The sequence below is a fragment of the Mobula birostris genome, chromosome 3, assembly GCF_030028105.1.
Source record: "Mobula birostris isolate sMobBir1 chromosome 3, sMobBir1.hap1, whole genome shotgun sequence".
NCBI lineage: Eukaryota > Metazoa > Chordata > Chondrichthyes > Myliobatiformes > Myliobatidae > Mobula > Mobula birostris.
In genome coordinates, this window is record NC_092372.1 from 43037071 (window position 1) to 43056696 (window position 19626).

Below are 19626 nucleotides of genomic sequence, written 5' to 3' on the forward strand. Positions count from 1 at the left end.
AGATCTTTGGCAAGGGCTGAAACGGCATTACAGGCAGGAAATTCATATTCTGATCCTGCCTCCATACATCTTCAGAAACAAGCCTTCGTTATACTCGTATCAATTTTTCCCTGTACATTCCTGGCTGACCTCTCGCATCGCACCTGGAGGTCATCTAAAACTCTACTGCCTCAGTCCTAACTCACACCATCCTATTCATCAACAACCCTATCCGTAATGTTGGACGATAATTACATTAATCCCTCTGCAACCTCAGTCCTTCCTAATTCTAATTATCCACAGCCACGCAAGCCCTATTCAACTCTTCTCTGGGAGACAGTCAATATCAGTGACTGGAGCCAAAGGACTTAGGCCTCTCAGATAGCCTTCTCTGATACCATAAAAACCTCCAACACCTCTTCCTTCCTTTAAATTGGGAGATGAGCTGGTTTTGTCACAGCAAGGAAATTCAAAACCAAGGCTAGAAAAACCTTCTTCCCAGAGGAGATAGAAATCCAGTTCCAAAACACATGGGGGTAAAATTATTTTTTACATTGTCAAGAGCAGAACAGTGCATTCCATTGAGTGAAGCTCATTAAAATACTTCTTTGTTCCAATCTCTCAGTTACAGTATTTTTAAAATGTTACTACAGGCTCTGGGTGCTATGAGCGAAAGTCGTAATAGATATTCTGCATACACTTACATATTTTCATAAATTTTTGCTTCCAACACACAGCTTTAGTAAGCTGAGATACAAACTGGAAACATAGGTGCAGTCTTTGTGTTTAACGGTGATTTGTTTCCAATAGCTGTGCACGCTGGGAGGTTAAATCAAAATGTCCGTATTACAAGGTATTTACATTGGATTGCTATTAAGAGTAGCATTAGCGCCAGGTTTCATGAAACTGAGTGTCTGATCACTTTGAAGAAAGGCAAATTAGGAATGGTATTCAAAGGGAGCTGCTATGGTATCTGTTGGTGGGTAGCAAACAGTACACAGTCTGCTTTCTATTCGTCCAATTTTTCATCTCCACTTCTGCAACTATACAGGCATCTTCTCAAAGGCAGAAGTTAGCCGGAGAACACAGAACTTTCAACTCATTTGCCATTAGTCAGTCTCACCAAGCCATTGGCCATGAGGTGGAATTAAGGGGACCAAAGAAAATCATTATTAGTCCATTGAAATGTTAACAATAACATTCTCCTTCGCGTGCTAGTCATTATTTCCATTGAACCAATGCCCATTCTGCAGTCAGAATATACACTGCACAGTTTTATTTTTTAAAATATATTCTCGTATTTGGCAAAGATAGATAAAAGCTCGAGTCTGCTCAGGGTTTGACTTCAGAACATAAGCATGCAACTAACAACTCATCAAAAGAATGCAGATGAGTTGGCAAGTCTTAGTTGAAAGGGAATGTAACTCTAAAGCACAATTATAAAAAGGCAAGCAGGGACTGCTGTTGTAGCTGACTTCTGCAATCTGGTGTGGGTAAGGGATTAAAGTACCATTAGTCATAGCAAATTTTAAAGTCAAGCTCCATAAATCAGGTAACACAAATGTCTAAAACTCATAACTTCAAGAATTCTACCTAAAACAAAGATCTAGTTTTCTTCTGGCTCTTGTGGGGAAATAATGTAATAGAATAAAAACTCAATTAATAGAAGTAATGACTGGTAGACGAGGTGGAATATTTCATGTCAGTAATTTAGCATTGATTTTCTTGGTCTTTTAACTTTCATTTTCTCCTCCACATTACTGTCACCACTGTGGTGTAACTCACTGACGAACTATGAATTGAAAGCTCTGTGGCTTTTCTTGGCAACTTCCTCCTTTGAGAAGATGCTTGCGAAATCACTGAATCACTGGAATGGATATGTGAAGGGACATAAGGAAAGCAGATCAGGTATAGTCTGTTACCACCCCAACAGACACTGTAACAGCATCCTTTGAATACCATTCTCAGTGTGCCTTTCTTTCTAAAATTACCAGACACTTCAATTGTCATGAAATCCAACACCAGTGTTATTCCTAATAAGACAGAGGAGCAGAATTGTGCTATTCCTCCCATCAAATCTACTCCCCATTGAGTCATCATGGCCGGTTTATCATCCCTCTCCTGTTGTCTCCAGCTAACCACTGAAGCCCCTACTAATCAAGAACCTATCAACCTCCACTTTAAAAATACCCAGTGATTTGCTTCCACAGCCATCTGTGGCAATGAATTCCACAGATTCACCACCCTCTGGCTAAAGATTTCTTTTCCTCATCTCTGTTCTAAAAGGACATCTTTCTATTCTGAGGCTTTGCTCCTGGACTCACCCACCATAAGAAACATCCTCTCCACTCTATCCAGGCCTTTCAATAGCTTTTAAGAAGACCTGTCCCTCATTCTTCTAAACTCCAGCAAGTACAAGCCCAGAGCCATCAAATGCTCATCATGTTAGCCCTTGCATTCCTGGGATAATTCTCATGAACGTCTTCTTGACCCACTCTAATGCCAGCATATCCTTTCAGGGCTAAATTCTTGCTTTTATATTAGTCAGAGTCATACTTTATTGATCCTGGGGGAAATTGGTTTTCGTTACAGTTGCACCATAAATAATTAAATACTAAAATGTAAATTATGCCAGGAAGTAAGTCCAGGACCAGCCTATTGGCTCAGGGTGTCTGACCCTCCAAGGGAGGAGTTGTAAAGTTTGATGGCCACAGGCAGGAATGACTTCCTATGATGCTCTGTGTTGCATCACGGTGGAAAGAGTCTCTGGCTGAATGTACTCCTGTGCCCAACCAGTACATTATGTAGTGGATGGGAGACATTGTCTAAGATGGCATGCAACTTGGACAGCATCCTCTTTTCAGACACCACCGTCAGAGAGTCCAGTTCCATTCCCACAACATCACTGGCCTTACAAATGAGTGTTGATTCTGTTGGTGTCTGCTACCCTCAGCCTGCTACCCCAGCACACAACAGCAAACATGATCGCACTGCCCACCACAGACTCGTAGAACATCCTCAGCATCGTCCGACAGATGTTAAAGGACCTCAGTCTCCTCAGGAAATAGAAACGGCTCTGACCCTTCTTGTAGACAGCCTCAGTGTTCTTTGACCAGTCCAGTTTATTGTCAACTCGTATCCCCAGGTATTTGTAATCCTCCACCATGTCCACACTGACCCCCTGGATGGAAACAGGGGTCACCGGTGCCTTAGCTCTCCTCAGGTCTACGACCAGCTCCTTAGTCTTTTTCACATTAAGCTGCAGATAATTCTACTCACACCATGTGACAAAGTTTCCTACTGTAGCCCTGTACTCAGCTTCATCACCCTTGCTGATGCATCCAACTATGGCAGAGTCATCCGAAAACTTCTGAAGATGACAAGACTCTGTGCAGTAGTTGAAGTCCGAGGTGTAAGTGGTGAAGAGAAAGGGAGACAAGACAGTCCCCTGTGGAAGCCCCAGTGCCGCTGATCACTCTGTCAGACACACAGCATTGCAAGCACACGTACTGTGGTCTGCCAGTCAGGTAATCAAGAATCCATGACACCAGGGAAGCATCCACCTGCATCGCTGTCAGCTTCTCCCCCAGCAGAGCAGGGCGGATGGTGTTGAACACACTGGAGAAGTCAAAAAACATGACCCTCACAGTGCTCGCTGGCTTGTCCAGGTGGGCGTAGACACGGTTCAGCAGGTAGACGATGGCATCCTCAACTCCTAGTCGGGGCTGGTAGGCGAACTGGAGGAGATCTAAGTGTGGCCTAACCATTGGCCGGAGCAGCTCCAGAATAAGTCTCTCTAGGGTAATCCCCTTCAGATTACTGCTAACATTGCATTTGCCTTCCTTACCACCAACTCAACTCACAGGTTGAGTTTTTGGGAATCCTGTATGTATCCCAAGTCCCTTTGTACCTCTGATTTATGAAACGGCACCCCAGACAGAAAATAGTCTACACATTTATTCCATCTACCAAAGTGCATCACCATACACTTCCCTACACTGTATTCCATCAGCCACTTCTTTGCCCATTCTCCTAATCGCTGCTCTCTTGAAGAAGGGAAGGAGGCAGAAGAAAGGAAATTATAGGCCAGTTAGCCTGATTCCAGTGGTTCAAATAATGTTGGAGTCTATTATTAAGGATGAGATTTCAGGGTATTTGGAGGCACATAATAAAATAGGCCAAAATCAGCATGGTTTTCTAAAAGGTATTTTAGTTGGGATTTAGTTCTGTTGGAATTTTTTTTTTGAGGAATTAATAGGATAGACAAAGAAGTCAGTGGATGTTATTTATTTGGATTTTCAAGTCTTTGACATGGTGCCACACATGAGGCTGCTTAACAAAATAAGAGAGCATGGTATTTCCAGAAAGGTACGAGCATGGATAGAGGATTGACTGACTGACTAGAGGTGAAGAGTGGGAATAAAGGAGGCCTTTCTGGTTGGGAACCAGTAACTACGAGTCAGTGTTGGGATTACTTCTTTTCACATTGTATGTCAAATGCCTTGGATGAAGGAACTGATGGGTTTGTGAATCACGCAGGATTCCCCTAAGGGTTAACTTGCAGGTTGAAAGTTCAATGTAAATTGATTGAGAACCTGAGAGCAAGATTGCTGTATTGAAAGGGAAATGAGAAATTGTGTTCTGTGTTCTTACCGCGTTTGAGTCGGTAGTAAAGAAGGCAAATGCAATGTTAGCATTCATTTTGAGAGGGCTAGAATATGAAAACATGCATGTAATGCTGAGGCTTTATGAGGCATTGGTCAGACTGCACAGAGTATTGTGAACAGTTTTGGGCCCTTGCTCTAAGAAAAGATGTGCTGGCATTGGAGAGGGTCCAGAGGAGGTTCACGAGAATGATCCCAGGAATGAAAAGGTTAATATATGAGGAGCATTTGATCGCTCTGGGCCTTTTCTCAATGGAGTTCAGAACAATGAGGAGGGCTCTTGTTTCAATCTATCAAATATTGAAAGGCCTGGTTAAAATAGACGTGGAGAGGATGTTTCCTATAGAGTCCAAGATCAGAGGGCACAGTGTCAGAATAGAGAGGCATCCATTTAGAACGGAGATGAGGAAAAATTTCTTTAGCCAGAGTGTGCTCCAGACTGTTGCGTAGGCCAAGTCATTGGGTATATTTAAGGCAGAGGTTGATAGGTTCTTGATTAATCAGGGTGCCAAAGGTTATGGAAAGAAGGCTGGAGAATGGGGTTGAGAGGGATAACCAATCAGCCATGATAGAATGGCAGAGCAGACTCAATGAGCTAAGCGGCTAATTGTGCTCCTAGGTCTTATCATCTAATCTCTTAGATCCTTCTGCAGACTCCCTGCTTCCTCAGCACTATCTGCCCCTCCACCTGTCTTTGCATTGTCCACAAACTTGGTCACAATGCCATCTGTCCTGTCATCCAAATCACTGAGATATAACATGAAAGGAAGCAGTCTCAACGCTAACACCCAAAGAACATCACTAGTCACTGGCAGCCAACCAGATAAAGCTCCCTTTATTCCCACTCTGTTTCCTACCATCAGCCAATCCTTGATACATGCAGGTACTGTAACACCATGGGCTCTATCTTGTTTAGCAGTCTCATAAGCGGTACCTCATCAAATGCCTTCTGAAAATCCAAATGAACAATATTCATTGACAGTCCTTTGTCTGTCCTGCCTGTTATTTACTTCAAGGATTCTAACATCTTACCAACCACTGGTCAGGTTAACTGGCCCATAATTTCCTACCTTTTGCCTTCCTCGCTTCTTAAAGTGTGGAAAGACATTTGCAATTTTCTAGTCCTCTGGAACCATTCCAGAATCTAGTGATTATTGAAAGATCACTACTAATGCCTCCACAATCTCTTCAGCTACCCCTTTCAGAACTCTGGGATGTGGTCCATCTGGTCCAGGTGACTCATCTACCTGCAGATCTTTCAGGTTCCCAAGTATCTTCTCTTTAGTAATAGAGACTACACTCACTTCTGCCCCGACACTCTTGACTTTCTTGTATCTGTGTTGTTTTCTACAGTGAAGACTGACACAAAATACTTAGAGTTTATCCATTTTTTTGTCCCCTATTACTACCTCTCCAGTGTAATTTTCCTTACTGCTTTTTTCAGTAGACTACTGTAGGTTTTTAAAAACTTCCCAATCAATCCTCGCTTACCACTAATTTTTGCTTTTATGCTGTCTTTAACTTTCCTTGTCCGACATAGTTGCCTCATCCTCCCTTTAAAATACTTCTTCTTTCAGATGAATCTATCCCTTGCCTTCCAAATTGCTCCCAGAAATTCCAGCTACTGTTGTTCTACCATCCCTGATAGTTTTCCCTTCCAATCTATTTCGACCAGGTCCTCCCTCATCTTCTGTAGTTCCTTTTACTCTGCTTTAGTACTGATACATTTTATTTTAGCTTCTACTTTTCAAACAGTAGGGTGAATTCTATCATATTAAGATCACTGACACCTAAAGGTTCCATTACCTTAAGCTCTCTAAACAAATCTGGTTCATTACATAGCACCCAATCCAGAATTGCCCTTCCCCTTGTGGGCTCAACCATAAGCTACTCTAAATAGCCATCCTGAAGGGATTCTACAAATTCCTTTACTTGGGATCTAGCACCACCCGATTTTCCCAAACTACCTAAATATCGAAATCCCCCATGAATATCATAACATTGCCCTTTTATATGCCTTTTCTATCTCCCTTTGTAATTTGTTCTCTGCATCCTGCCTACTGTTCGGAGCCCACGTATAATTCAGATAACAATCCAATGTAAATACCTTGTAATGTTGACATTATGAATTTTGTCTTCCAGCACATAATTAATGGAAGGAAATCACTATGAAATATAAAAACTACACCTATATTTTTAGTTTGTTCCTCAGTTAGCCAAAGACATGTGCTGGGAGCAAGGATTTATATTTTTTAAAAAAAACTATGTAATAGCAAGCACAATCTTTATAAAAATTCTCACCCGTAGCACCTAGAATCTGCAGTAACATTTTATAAAATGTAAGTAGGAAGCTGGAACCGATGACAGTATTTGAATCAGCTTCAATCAAAGGAATGCAGTATCCAGCTCTTGATATTTAAAATAAAATTAACTCAATGTGTTTTGAAGCTGGATTCCTATCTCATCCTTTTGCTAGAACAGCTTTGAAAATTTCTGATTTTGAAGTCTTCTGCTATGGCCTTTTTTAAATTGCATTTGATCAGGTTCTTTCTGCCTTACAGTGTTTCATACTACATATTCACAAAATAGAAACGTGGCTGTTGGTTTCAACTATTAATGCTTTTCTTTCAAAAAAGTATTGCTAACTGGAAACACAGTAATGCATCACAGTCAATGCTATTTATTACAATAAGAACGTGTCCACTAATATTCTACTAAACTCTTCAGAAATGAAAACCCAAACTGAGCTGGCAGCAATCATACCCAGTTCTGTAGACTTCGAATACATGGTTTAACCTGCATCTGGTGCCTCAAAAGTCTTGGACTGGCAGTTCGTGCCCTATCGCTACAAAATCTTCCAAACCAATAACAGGATAAACAAACCATCAACATTGTTCTCTTCTAGGTCAACAAAAGGTTTTAATTATAGTTATGCACGCATTACTCTCAGACAGCTGACTCCCAAGGTATGCTCTAGTTCTACCACAGCACAAGACACCCAGGAGGCTTTAAAAGAATGCTTCCAGGATATTCTCAAAGTCTTCTTGGTATAGTCTTCACTGATCCATGGAAATTTCTAGCTAGTAATCAAACGAATTCAGAAGAGCATCAGAGATGGAATTCAGAATTTGTTCTTCACTCAATGGGCCTGGGCCCTTCACACAGGGCCCTGGTGTGATTGGTAAAAGCACAGCATCACCTGGTAAGCTCTGAGCCAACCAGGGCTGAGCTTGCAGGCCTTCCTGGCCACCTTTTCTTTCTGCTTCACCCCCCCCCAATCTATATCATTGGCCACCTCCAAGCTGGAGTGGAAACAAGTTGTCCTCGACCCCAAAGGATTGCTTGAGAAGAAAGGAAAATGTTTACTATTTTCTTTTCTCTCATTAAAAAAATGCTATGGAGTCATGTCATCCAACAAAACAAATACGTTGTAATGGAAAATTAATGTTCCCTTGTAACAGAGAACTAGGAGCTTTTACCGTAATGACTACTTAACAAAGACAACTATTAGCTTTGTAGGCAGTGGACCAGTCTGTTGTAAACACGCTGACCAGCCTTTCCTTTCACTGATGACATTGCTCATTTTGGCCATGTTTTTTGAAAGGCAAAACAAAATTTCGGGCTTGGGATATTTTTTAAAAATTGCCATGATGTGTCTTCATATGGCTTCAACGAAGTCAAACAGAAGATCTAGGGATATGCTTGAAGATGGTTTTCAAACATCCTGTGCTCCTGCTTGATTTGTGTAAAATGAGTTTCAAGTTTGAAAGAACTTCCCCCACCCCCATGGAAAAGAATTATCATCAATTCAATGTGCACATACACGTCATCATAAATGCTAGGGCTAAGACTACTGAGATTTTCATCCAAAGAGTTTAACACCGGCATTATAGAGAATATTAACCAAGCAGAAGAAATCAGTTGTAACATTGGGAATATGCATTGCAGACTCTCATCTAATCACAAAGAAATCTAACTGCCTTACTCCTCTGTTGCAGCAGACAAACCTGGAAAACATCAAGTAATTTAGACAGATTCAAACTCTTTCCATTGTGCTAGTGACTTCATTCTGGCTCAATGAGTTCCAATTCCACCAGTTTGACAAGCTAACTTTGTAGAGAACAGACGTTGTAATGACATCAAATTCCCTAAACCCCATAGTAAAAAAAAAAACAGCTGTTGCTGGATTACAATGTTCAGAAATAGGTTTGGGAAGGTTGTATTTTAAACTGCTTTTACTCACAAGCTTGAATCATTCCCTCTTGTAGCTCAAGTGTGGGAAAGTTGCACATTCACTGTTGGCTCTTCAAATATGTGATCATTGCTCATCACCGATGTCTGCTGGTGCATGTTTCCAATAGTATTTGTGGAAATGAATTAGGAATGGCAATTTCCCTATGCAATCTCTCCTTTCTCAGAGACAATTACTGGGGTTAGCACTTGGAACTAAAGGTTATATTCCTATCTCATTCAGCTCATGATCTCCCAGCTGCATCAGACATGGATCCTTAAGATAATCTGCCCCACCACAAATCTCAGAAGCTGAACCTCACACTCACTGATCTGCCAATATACCTCATAAAACACAATCTCATGTCTTTCTCTCATTCTCCCCAAGATTTTTTAGTTTATCTTAAACACCAATCCAAAATGCCCTTCAAAGCAATTTCCAACTCAATCACCTGATCTGTGTGATGCAGTCCCAACTCCAGCTCCACAATCTGTCATTATAATCTCTGCTTCAACACACAGCCTCAGTCACAATACTTGTTGAACCAGAACTTGCTGTCCCACTAATTGTCTACTTGTCCCATTTTCAGGCACACCTGCCCCGCAAACCCTAACCCTCAAGCTGCCTACTTCACAATGTGCCTTGCCTTTACAAAAGACATGCTCAGGTCTGTCACTCCAACCCAACACCCAACCACAAGCCTCCTTTCCTACTATATTTCAATGTTATCAGTCCAACTAACTCCTCCTCCTCCACACCCGAACCCACTTCCTCCATATTCGGTCGATCACAGCTTTGCAGTCCAAGGCTCCCCACACGTCCACTGGTGGCTCACTCAATCCCTAGACCTGCTTCTTGCCTCAATACATACAAGACCCTTTCATCAACCACAGAAAGCAAGCTTCTTACGTTGTTAAAGGTATTAATTTACACTGCAATCATCCAGCAAATTGCAATGACTGCAATTCATGCCACCTCTATTCAATGGAGTAAATTACTGATGATTTTGTTTAGCATCTTAACAACGGCATCTGCTGTGGCCCTACCCTGAGCCATTATTTGGACGCCACAGTTGTTAGAACATATTAAGGACTTGGGGTGTATAGCAGAACATTGCCTTCAGCAACTAACCAGCCACCAATGTTCAGATCTGAATATAGACTGTACATTCCACTTGAAATGCAGCCCTGGACAATAACTTCCTGAGAGCTGCGAACCATAGTTAATTGGTATTTGTAGAGTGGGTGCAAGGAAGAGGGCGTGAAATTTAAATGTACTTCAAAAGAAGCATCATAGATATATTGTAAATATAGAATTGTCCTTTGATCTTTAGCATATAAAAAATAATGTAATGTTGGGTCAAACAGGCCTCTTCCAAAAGGGTCTGCTGTGTTTCATTTTGTCGAATAACAAGACTACTTTATGCCTACCAGCTGCGTCTCTCTGGTGACTTTGTTCACACAACAGAAACAGTGACAGCAAACAACAGGAATTCTGCAGATGCTGGAAATTCAAGCAACACACATAAAAGTTGCTGGTGAACGCAGCAGGTGAGGCAGCATCTGTAGGAAGAGGTGCAGTCGACGTTTCAGGCCAAGACTCTTCGTCAGGACTAACTGAAGGAAGAGAGTGAGTAAGGGATTTGAAAGTTGGAGGGGGAGGGGGAGATCCAAAATGATAACAGTGACAGCAGGTCAGTTAACAGGCTACTTTAAATTACCTCCAGTATAAGTGAGTGGGAGGAGGTCGTGGCATGGGGGTGTCTTTGAACGTAGCTGTGAGAGGGGGAGCTAGATCTGCAGTTTACAGGAAATAGATGGGGAGGGAAAATTAAATTGTGCTAATGGACTCTGAGAACCAATTCAGATCTAAAAGGATGTCCTTTATGTTTAACAAAATATGAGACATATTAATGCACAAAGAAAGTGATTCAATCCAAAAGATGAATGCACATATGACGAGAAAAATTTGAGGATGAAAGAGACATCCAGTAATGTGATAGCTTTTCTCACTATAAATCTACCCCACTCTGTCACAATTGTAGCTCAGAGCAACTCATAGCCAGCTACATTGGGGAAGAGTAAACTGTTGTACAGACATGTCAACTGTTTCTATCCCTCCTCCGAAGCTACCTGATTTGCTGAGCTCCTCCAGCATGTTGTGTGCATTGCAGTAATCTATTGCCTTCTTTTTTTACATTGTATGGTGCATCATGCCAACTGGCAAAATGCCTCATTGCCAGAATCACCAGTGAGTACCAAGATCTTGCCTGGCTGGCAGTGAAAGGGGCGCTCTAGTCAGATCGTTCCCGTCAGGTTGAATACTAGCCTGTACCCACCCTGCCTTCCAGGTGACTTCATTGAAGATGACTGTACGGTGGCTCCAGGGTACGGACTCACAAGAGGCTTCAGAGGGTTTCAGACGCAGCTAGCTCCTTTTTGGGCACAACCCCCCCCCTTCCATCAGGAACATCTTCAAGAGGCGATACCCACAAGAAGATGCTATCCATCATTAGGGACCCTCATCATCCAGGACATGTCCCCTTTCTCATTACTACCACTGGGGAGGTACAGGAGTCTGAAACACCACATTCAGTGATTCAGGAACAGCCTTCTTCCACTTTGCCATCATTTCTGAATGGTCCATGCACCTGTTGTAACTACTTTGTTGCACCTTTTTGATTTGCATTATTTATTCCTGTAATTATAGTAATTTGTATGACCTTGCTCTGTACTGCTGCTGCAAAACAACAAAACTTCATGTCATATAAATCACCGATGATAAACCTGACTGATTCTGATTCTGAGGAGGATGCTGTCACCATCTCTACTGCAGATTGTGGATTTGCTAAGAAGGTGTGGAGAAGCACACAAGGGTCCTTGTCACATTTCATCTGAGCAGCTAAGTAACAATGGACTCTCTGATCTATGGCCTACTTCTAAGAGCACACAGAGAGATGGACATCTCATGCAGCTGGAAGATCAGCAACTCGGTGAAGGCTTCTCTTTGGTCTGCCTGAAACTTGCTGGTCTTCCAGCAGAGAGAAATGTGTGCAAGGGAATGCTGCTAGCTAACACGTTCCATACAACAGGAGTGCATGGTGAAGGATGCACAAAAGCTTGGTGCTGCGAATGCTAAGGCTCCATGGGGATGGGCCATGGGGTCTTTTCACTACTGGACATCGAGAGATTAAGTCTGATGGGAAAGCCACTCAAGCAACAGAAGCTGTATTGTCCTAGGAAGCACAAGATGCAACAATGTTATGTCAAATGACACAAAAAAAAGTAAGGAGCATTGCACGGTGTTTATCCCTCAGTATTTTCAAATTATCAGTAAAGCTTATTTAGAACTTTTAAAAAATGCATCAAAATAAAATTCTATGGGACCTTGTACGATTCAGTTAACTCAACTTACCGTGCTTCATTGGCCAACTCTTTGTCACCCAGGCACGTAAACTCAGTTATGTACCCCATAGTGCAGTTGAATTTTGCCCAGTCGGGTTTGCAAACATAGAGGAAGTGAGGCCGAAGACGCCCAATTGAATATTTGGCTATGTCGGTCAGAGACTGGCTTGCAGCAGCCCCAAACAAAAATGTCCCAACTGCCTTATATACAGTGGCTAAATAGGAGTTTCCAATAAAGGAGTCCGAATGTAATTGGTTCCAATGAACAGAGCATATCTCCCCTATGATTATCTGCAACAGAAGAAAGGTCAGGTGTCAATTCTACACTAGAAATAACAGGCATGATATTCCTAAAGCAATCCACAAGAAGCTCAGTACAGGTGCTTACAGGGAAAAAAAGCAGCGTCAACAAAAATAATTTTATAAGGTCATTTGTTTACAATTTTAAGTATCGTATTTTTTGACTATGGGTCAAGTCTTACTAAAGATCAGACAATTTTGATGAGTGGTGCTCATGTGTACAACTTCCCTTCATTAATCAATCATGATTTTAATCTGTAATTTATACTTGCAGCACTGAAAGTACTTAACCCATATGATCTTAGATTAATGCAGTAACCCATAAACATTTATTTATCACATGTACAGTACATTGAAACATACAGTGCAATGCATCGTTTGCATAAACAGGCAACACAACCTAAGGATATACTTGGAACATGCATCCCAGCGCTAACATAGTACGTCTACAATGCTTAGCAACAACAAAAGCAAAACAAGCCCCTTACCTCCCTCCCACCCACCCACGCAGTCCTCTAACCCCAGGATCGCTCATCTCTAGCCCTCCAATGGACTCATGGACTCGCAGATATTGGGCCTTTAGCTTCCCCAGTGGACTTGCAGACCCAAGACTTCAGCCGTTAGGTCTCGACTTCCGACCTACCTTCAGGCTTCAATCTTCGGTATTGTACCCAGAATTCGTCAATGACATCGAAAGATGGAGGGTCCTTAATGAAGCTGCTGGTCATAACACCAAATTACCCTCATATCTCATCCTCAAGACAAAACAAGAAATCTCAAGGCCTATGTCAGTGATATGAAACCTGATTCTGATTCACTGTTAAAATCAAGGCTGCATATTATTAAATCCCATTGAATCTTGCCTCCCTATGCCATCGACTTCTGGTCCACCAGCTCCAGAGAAGTATTCCCAGAACAAAACAGCCTGCAACCAGTTTTGAAAACAAGAGTTTTCAAGCCTCTACTGGTAGCTACAGAAGCAAATTTCTAGAAGCTACCAAAAGCCTGTATCAACAACTTAACAACTTCAGCCAGTATATATATCCATTAAGCAAATGACAGATATAACATTTTGTTTTAGATTATGAAGACACGCAGTCTTTTTTTATTGTCATTTAGTAATGCATGCATTAAGAAATGATACAATATTTCCTCCGGTGTGATATCACAAAACACAGGACAGACCAAGACTGAAAAAAACTTACAAAACCACATAATTATAACATATAGTTACAACAGTGCAACAATACCAAAACTTGATGAAGTCCATGAGCACAGTAAAAGTTCAAAGTCTCTCAAACGTCCCACATCTCACGCAGACGTGAGAAGGAAGAAAAACTCTCCCTGCCATACCCGACCACGGTCCAACTCTGAGTCATCCAAAAACTTCGAGCTCTGATCAGCTCACCGACACCGAGTACTGAGCGCCATCTCTATCCGAATGATTCCACCTCCATCTCGGTCGCCAACAGCAGGCAAGGCCGGGGATTTTGAGGCCTTCCCTCCAAAAGATTCCCGACTGCGCAGTAACGACAGCAGCGAACAAGCGTTTCAGAAATTTTTCCAGATGTTCCTCTGTGCTTTCACGCCCATCTCCATCAAATCAGAATTGTCCACGGCCCCTATTTAACAGATATGATATCATTTTTCACCGGAGGTCTGCGCACGTGCGGTGCGCTGCTTCTCTCTCCTCCCGCCGTTTACAACAGAAAGACAAAGCACATCATGAATCCCAAGAGACCAGAATACGGTACGGGGGGGGGGGTGTTGGGGGGAGAGTACAGCAGGCTATCTAATTGTTTTAATGAGCTCTGTATTTAGCTTTGACTGCAAGGAAGAGGAACAATGTTGTGCCATATTAATTATTCTAATAGCACCTAATCTCTTCTGCATGCTTCTGGTCCATATCCTTCCATTCTCTGCATATTCATGTGCCTATCTAAGAAAATCTTAAATTACTCTGTCCTATCTACCTCCACCACCAGCCTTGACAACACATTTCCAGCACCTACCGCTCATTGTAAAAAAAACTTGCCCCCACATCTCCTCCCAACTTTCACAATCAAGTTAGTAAGAAGTGACCTGCCTTATACAAATTCATGGTTGACTGTCCATAATTAGACCATGCTTTTTGCAAATCTGTAAGAATCTGTAGCCCAATCTATAAGAATCTTCTCCAATATCTTTCCTACTATTGACACTAGACTCACCAGTCTATGATTTCCAGGCGGGAGGAGAAGATGGCATTGCGACGCAAAGCACACAGCTCTCCGGTGAAATGATATCGTATCTGTTAAATAGGGGCCGTGGACAATTCTGATTTGATGAAGACAGGCGTGAGAAGCACAGGAACATCTGGAGAAATTTCTGAAATGCTTGGTTTCGCTGCCGTTGTTACTGTGCGATCAAGAATCTCCAGAGGGAAGGCCCCAAAATCCCTGGCTTTGCCTGCTGCTGGCGACCGAGGCTGAGGTCGAAGCGTTCAGATAGAGATGGTGCTCAGTACTCGGTGTTGGAGGGCTGATCAGAGCTCAAAGTTTTCGGACGTCTCAGAGTCGGACTGTGGTCGGGCATGGCAGGGAGAGTTTTCTTCCTTCTCCCGTCTGCGTGAGATGTGGGACTTTCGAGAGACTTTGAACGTTTTTACTGTGCCATGGACTGTTCTTCTTCAAGTTATGGCATTGTTGCACTGTGTAACTATAAGCTATAATTATGTGGTTTTGTTAGTTTTTCAGTCTTGGTCTGCCTTGTGTTTCTGTGATATCACACCGGAGGAATATTGTATCATTTCTTAATGCATGCATTACTAAATGACAATAAAAGAGGACTGCACACTTATCACAGGTTCCCTTGCCTTGCTGTCCTTGTGCTTTCTACTTACTGGAATGGAGATGTCCTAAATACCAGCTGGCGTTTAGCAACCTGCATATGTCAGATGTGGACTTGCCCAACAACTCTCTCGAGCTCCTGTCTGATATTCTTGCAATTTGCCCTCCCTAAATGTAATCATTTCCTACTATTCTTTTCTTTACTCATAGCAATTTAAAAATAAGGAGTTGTGGTCACTGTTTCAGAGATGTTCCCCCAGTGAAAGGTTGGTCACCTGGCCAGGTTCATTTCCTAATACAAGTTCTGGTGCCTAGCTGGATTAACCACATACTTTCCTGGATGCACCTAACCAATTCTACTCTGCCTCACCCTCTTGCATTAAAGAGGTCCCACAGTATATTGTGGAAGTTGTAGTCAACCACACTAATAAACCTATTGTTTTTGCACCTTTCCCCAATCTGCCTGCTTATCTGTTACTCAATGTCTAGGTGGTTATTGGGGGTTCCAGAGTATAATCCAACCAGAGTAATTGCACCGTTTTTATTTTCAAGTCCTACTCATGTAGATTCAGTGAATCAGCCTTTGTTCTGTCCTTTCTGATTGCAGCTGCTTCCCCTCTTTTGCACAAAAAAGAACAAATTGTGCAAATGGCAAAAAAAGAGCAAAATACCCAGAATATAAAACACAAAACCACGAAGTAATTGGAACAGTCTAGGTATGTTCATTTTGGTTCAGTTCTGTCTAGAGCTGTGTCAATTGTTGTCTGCTGGCTGCAGAGCCTATCTGCCCTGATCAAAACTGCATAAAATAGCAATATAAAAAGGGCACCATCAGAAATCATAAACATGTCATGACATGACTACAGAGTCCAATCCACAAACCTCGCCGATTAAACCATGTCTAATACCAAAGACTCTGGTGCCATCCATGAGCAAAAGGGAGAGGAGGACTGGTCAGACACCAGCACCTTCTTCCAGCAGCAGTGACTGAGGGGGAGAGAGAGAGAGAGACAGGTCAAACACAGGCGGGCAGCGCTCAACACCTGCTCGCCTTCCACTCTTGAACTCGGTGATTTCAATTTTACTTGACACCTCAGTCGGCAAGATTGGAGAGAAACAGAGTTGATCTCAGGCCCGCGCCCTGTCTCCAGGCTTCTTGGCCTCCAAGCTGTACACTTCACACGAAACCTCACTGAACTTCCCTTGGAGACAGCAAAGTACTAAACTGTTCAATCAGACTGAAAGTATACCACCAAAATGTAAATCACAGCTTCCAGTAGCAGCAGAACCATACTTGAAAGAAGTAGTTGTTTCGTGAGCTGTCTGGAGGACGTTGCCTTTGGTTGTGCTGTTCGTTGGCGCCATCTTCAATATCTACCAGGTATTGTGGCACAGGATAGCAGCGTGGTACAAGAGAACAGACACCAGAAGCCTCACAGTCGAAGTTTATAAATGAGTAGGCAAGTGAAGATTATGACTGAAGCACATCTGGGAACATTCCCAGGGGAACTTAATGACTTGAGCGGGGTGCAACCACCAAAGAGTAAGTGTTGTCTTCCCTGCTGTGCCTCAGGTACTGGGCACTTCCGCAACTGGCCTACAGCAGGACATGGCGTACAACTGAAGAATATAAAGCCTAACATTACATGTTTTGAACCATCTTCCTAGTCAGCAAACAGTGAGGCAATCTTACAAATTAAAGAGCTAAATAACCATTTGCAAACAACTATTGCAGCAGATTATGAAACAGAACTTGATAAAACTGGACACTTAAAAATATGAAAACCTGACATAATGTAGAACTAATGATCTTATTTGGCAGTTCTAGGAAACTAGTGTAACAAGATATATATATATATAACCTTTACAATGGATGTAGTTCATTATCATAAAAATACAAAGCTGTCATTATCACTCATGGCAACCTTACTGTAATTGCTTGACAAAATCATAGAGGTAGAGAGCCTATGAAAAAGTATTCAACTCCCCACAACTATTTTCACATTTTACAGTCTCATTTTTTAATTTAAAATATACTTAAGTAGGAATTTTTGAGCTACAAAATATTGTGCATCATGTCAAATCAAAAGAAAAATTCCAAATCCTACGAAAAATTTACTAAAAATTAAAAACCAACCTTGAGGCTGAAAAGTATTCATCCCTACGCTATCTTTCCTCAGGTGCAATATACTGCATTACCTTACTAACTCACCCAATTTGTTGATGCAAAAAATTAGAGGATCACCAGTGTTCAATGAACTTCTAAGAATAAATATCCTCTCTCTCCCGAAGGTCCAATAGTATGGTAGATTTTCAAAGACCAAACCAAAACGAAGACAAAAGAGCATTCAAAACAGGGAAATGATAATAGAGAAGCACAAATCTGGGGAATAGTACAAAACCATCTTAAAGGCACTGAACATACCTTGGAGCTCAGTGCAGTGATTCTTAAAAAGGTGAAAAAAAAATGAAACCACAGCCACACAGCCTAGGACAGGCCACCACTCTAAACCTAGTCGCTGCAGAATAATGGCACTTGTATGAGAGGCTACTGAAGAGAGGCTTCATGGCACCACAATCTGTAAGGCCTTGCACAAAAAGGGTACTTATGGAAGAGTGGCAAGGAAGAAGCCCTGGCTAAAATGAATAGTGTCAGTTAGATGATGTTGTAAAGATGTAGAAGGTCATGTAATCAGATGAGACTAAAGTGAAACTTTTTGGCCTCAACACTAAGCAGCAAACATGGTATAAATCGAATACTGCACATCAGCAGTATCACCATCCCTATTGGTGGAGGTAGCATCATGCTATGTGGATACCTTTCAGCAGCAGAGGCTGGAAATCTGTTTAGGGTTGAGGGGAAGATGACTGGCAGACCACAGTACGTGTGCTTGCAATACTGTGTGTCCGACAGAGTGATCAGCAGCACTGGAGCTCCACAGGGGACTGTCTTGTCTCCCTTTCTCTTCACCATTTACACCTCAGATTTCAACTACTGCACAGAGTCTTGTCACCTTCAGAAGATTTCTGATGACTCTGCCATAGTTGGATGCATCAGCAAGGGAGATGAGGCTGAGTACAGGGCTACGGTAGGAAACTTTGTCACATGGTGTGAGCAGAATTATCTGCAGCTTAATATGAAAAAGACTAAGGAGCTGGTAGTAGACCTGAGGACGAACTAAGGTACTGGTGACCCCAGTTTCCATCCAGGGGGTCAGTGTGGACATGGTGGAGGATTACAAATACCTGGGGATACAAATTGACAATAAACTGGACTGGTCAAAGAACACTGAGACTGTCTACAAGAAGGGTCAGAGCCGTCCCTATTTCCTGAGGAGACTGAGGTCCTTTAACATCTGCTGGATGACGCTGAGGATGTTCTACGAGTCTGTGGTGACAAGTGCGATCATGTTTGCTGTTGTGTGCTGAGGCAGCAGGCTGAGGGTAGCAGACACCAACAGAATCAACAAACTCATTCTTAAGGCCAGTGATGTTGTGGGGATGGAACTGGACTCTCTGACGGTGGTGTCTGAAAAGAGGATGCTGTCCAAGTTGCATGCCATCTTGGTCAATGTCTCCCATCCACTACCTAATGTACCGGTTGGGCACAGGAGTACATTCAGCCAGAGACTCATTCCACCGAGATGCAACACAGAGCGTCATAGGAAGTCATTCCCGCCTGTGGCCATCAAACTTTACAACTCCTCCCTTGGAGGGTCAGACACCCTTAGCCAATAGGCTGGTCCTGGACTTATTTCCTGGCATAATTTACATATTACTATTTAATTATTTATGGTGCAACTGTAACAACAACCAATTTCCCCCGGGAAAGTATGACTATGACTAATGCTGCTACACACAAATAGATCCTGGATAAAAACTTGCTAGGTTGAGCAGGGCAACAGCCCAAAGCACACTGCCAGAGCAACCTTGAAATGAAGAAAATTTATGTCCTTGAATGGCCCAGTTAGAGTCCTGACATTAACCCAACTGAACACCTGGGTTAACGTCAGGACTCTAACTGGATCATTTCTAAATTTAGAATTTAGAAGATTTAGAAGATTGAGGGGGGATCTTATTGAAATGTATAAAATCCTAAAGGGATTGGACAGGCTAGATGCAGGAAGATTGTTCCCGATGTTGGGGAAGTCCAGAACGAGGGGGTCACAGTCTGAGGATAAAGGGGAAGCCTTTTAGTACCGAGATTAGGAAAAACTTTT

At 42.3% G+C, this 19626-nt stretch overlaps 1 protein-coding gene across 3 annotated transcripts in view; it reads right to left on the minus strand.

Annotated features, from left to right (window-relative positions):
• The window catches only part of plpp1a (phospholipid phosphatase 1a), a 113534-nt gene that overhangs the window by 37998 nt on the left and 55910 nt on the right, over positions 1 to 19626 (minus strand). For all 3 annotated transcript variants that reach the window (XM_072252523.1, XM_072252524.1, XM_072252522.1), the window contains exon 3: positions 12289 to 12569. In XM_072252523.1, the coding sequence (XP_072108624.1) occupies positions 12289 to 12569 (281 nt within the window). The remainder of the gene's footprint in view (positions 1 to 12288; positions 12570 to 19626) is intronic.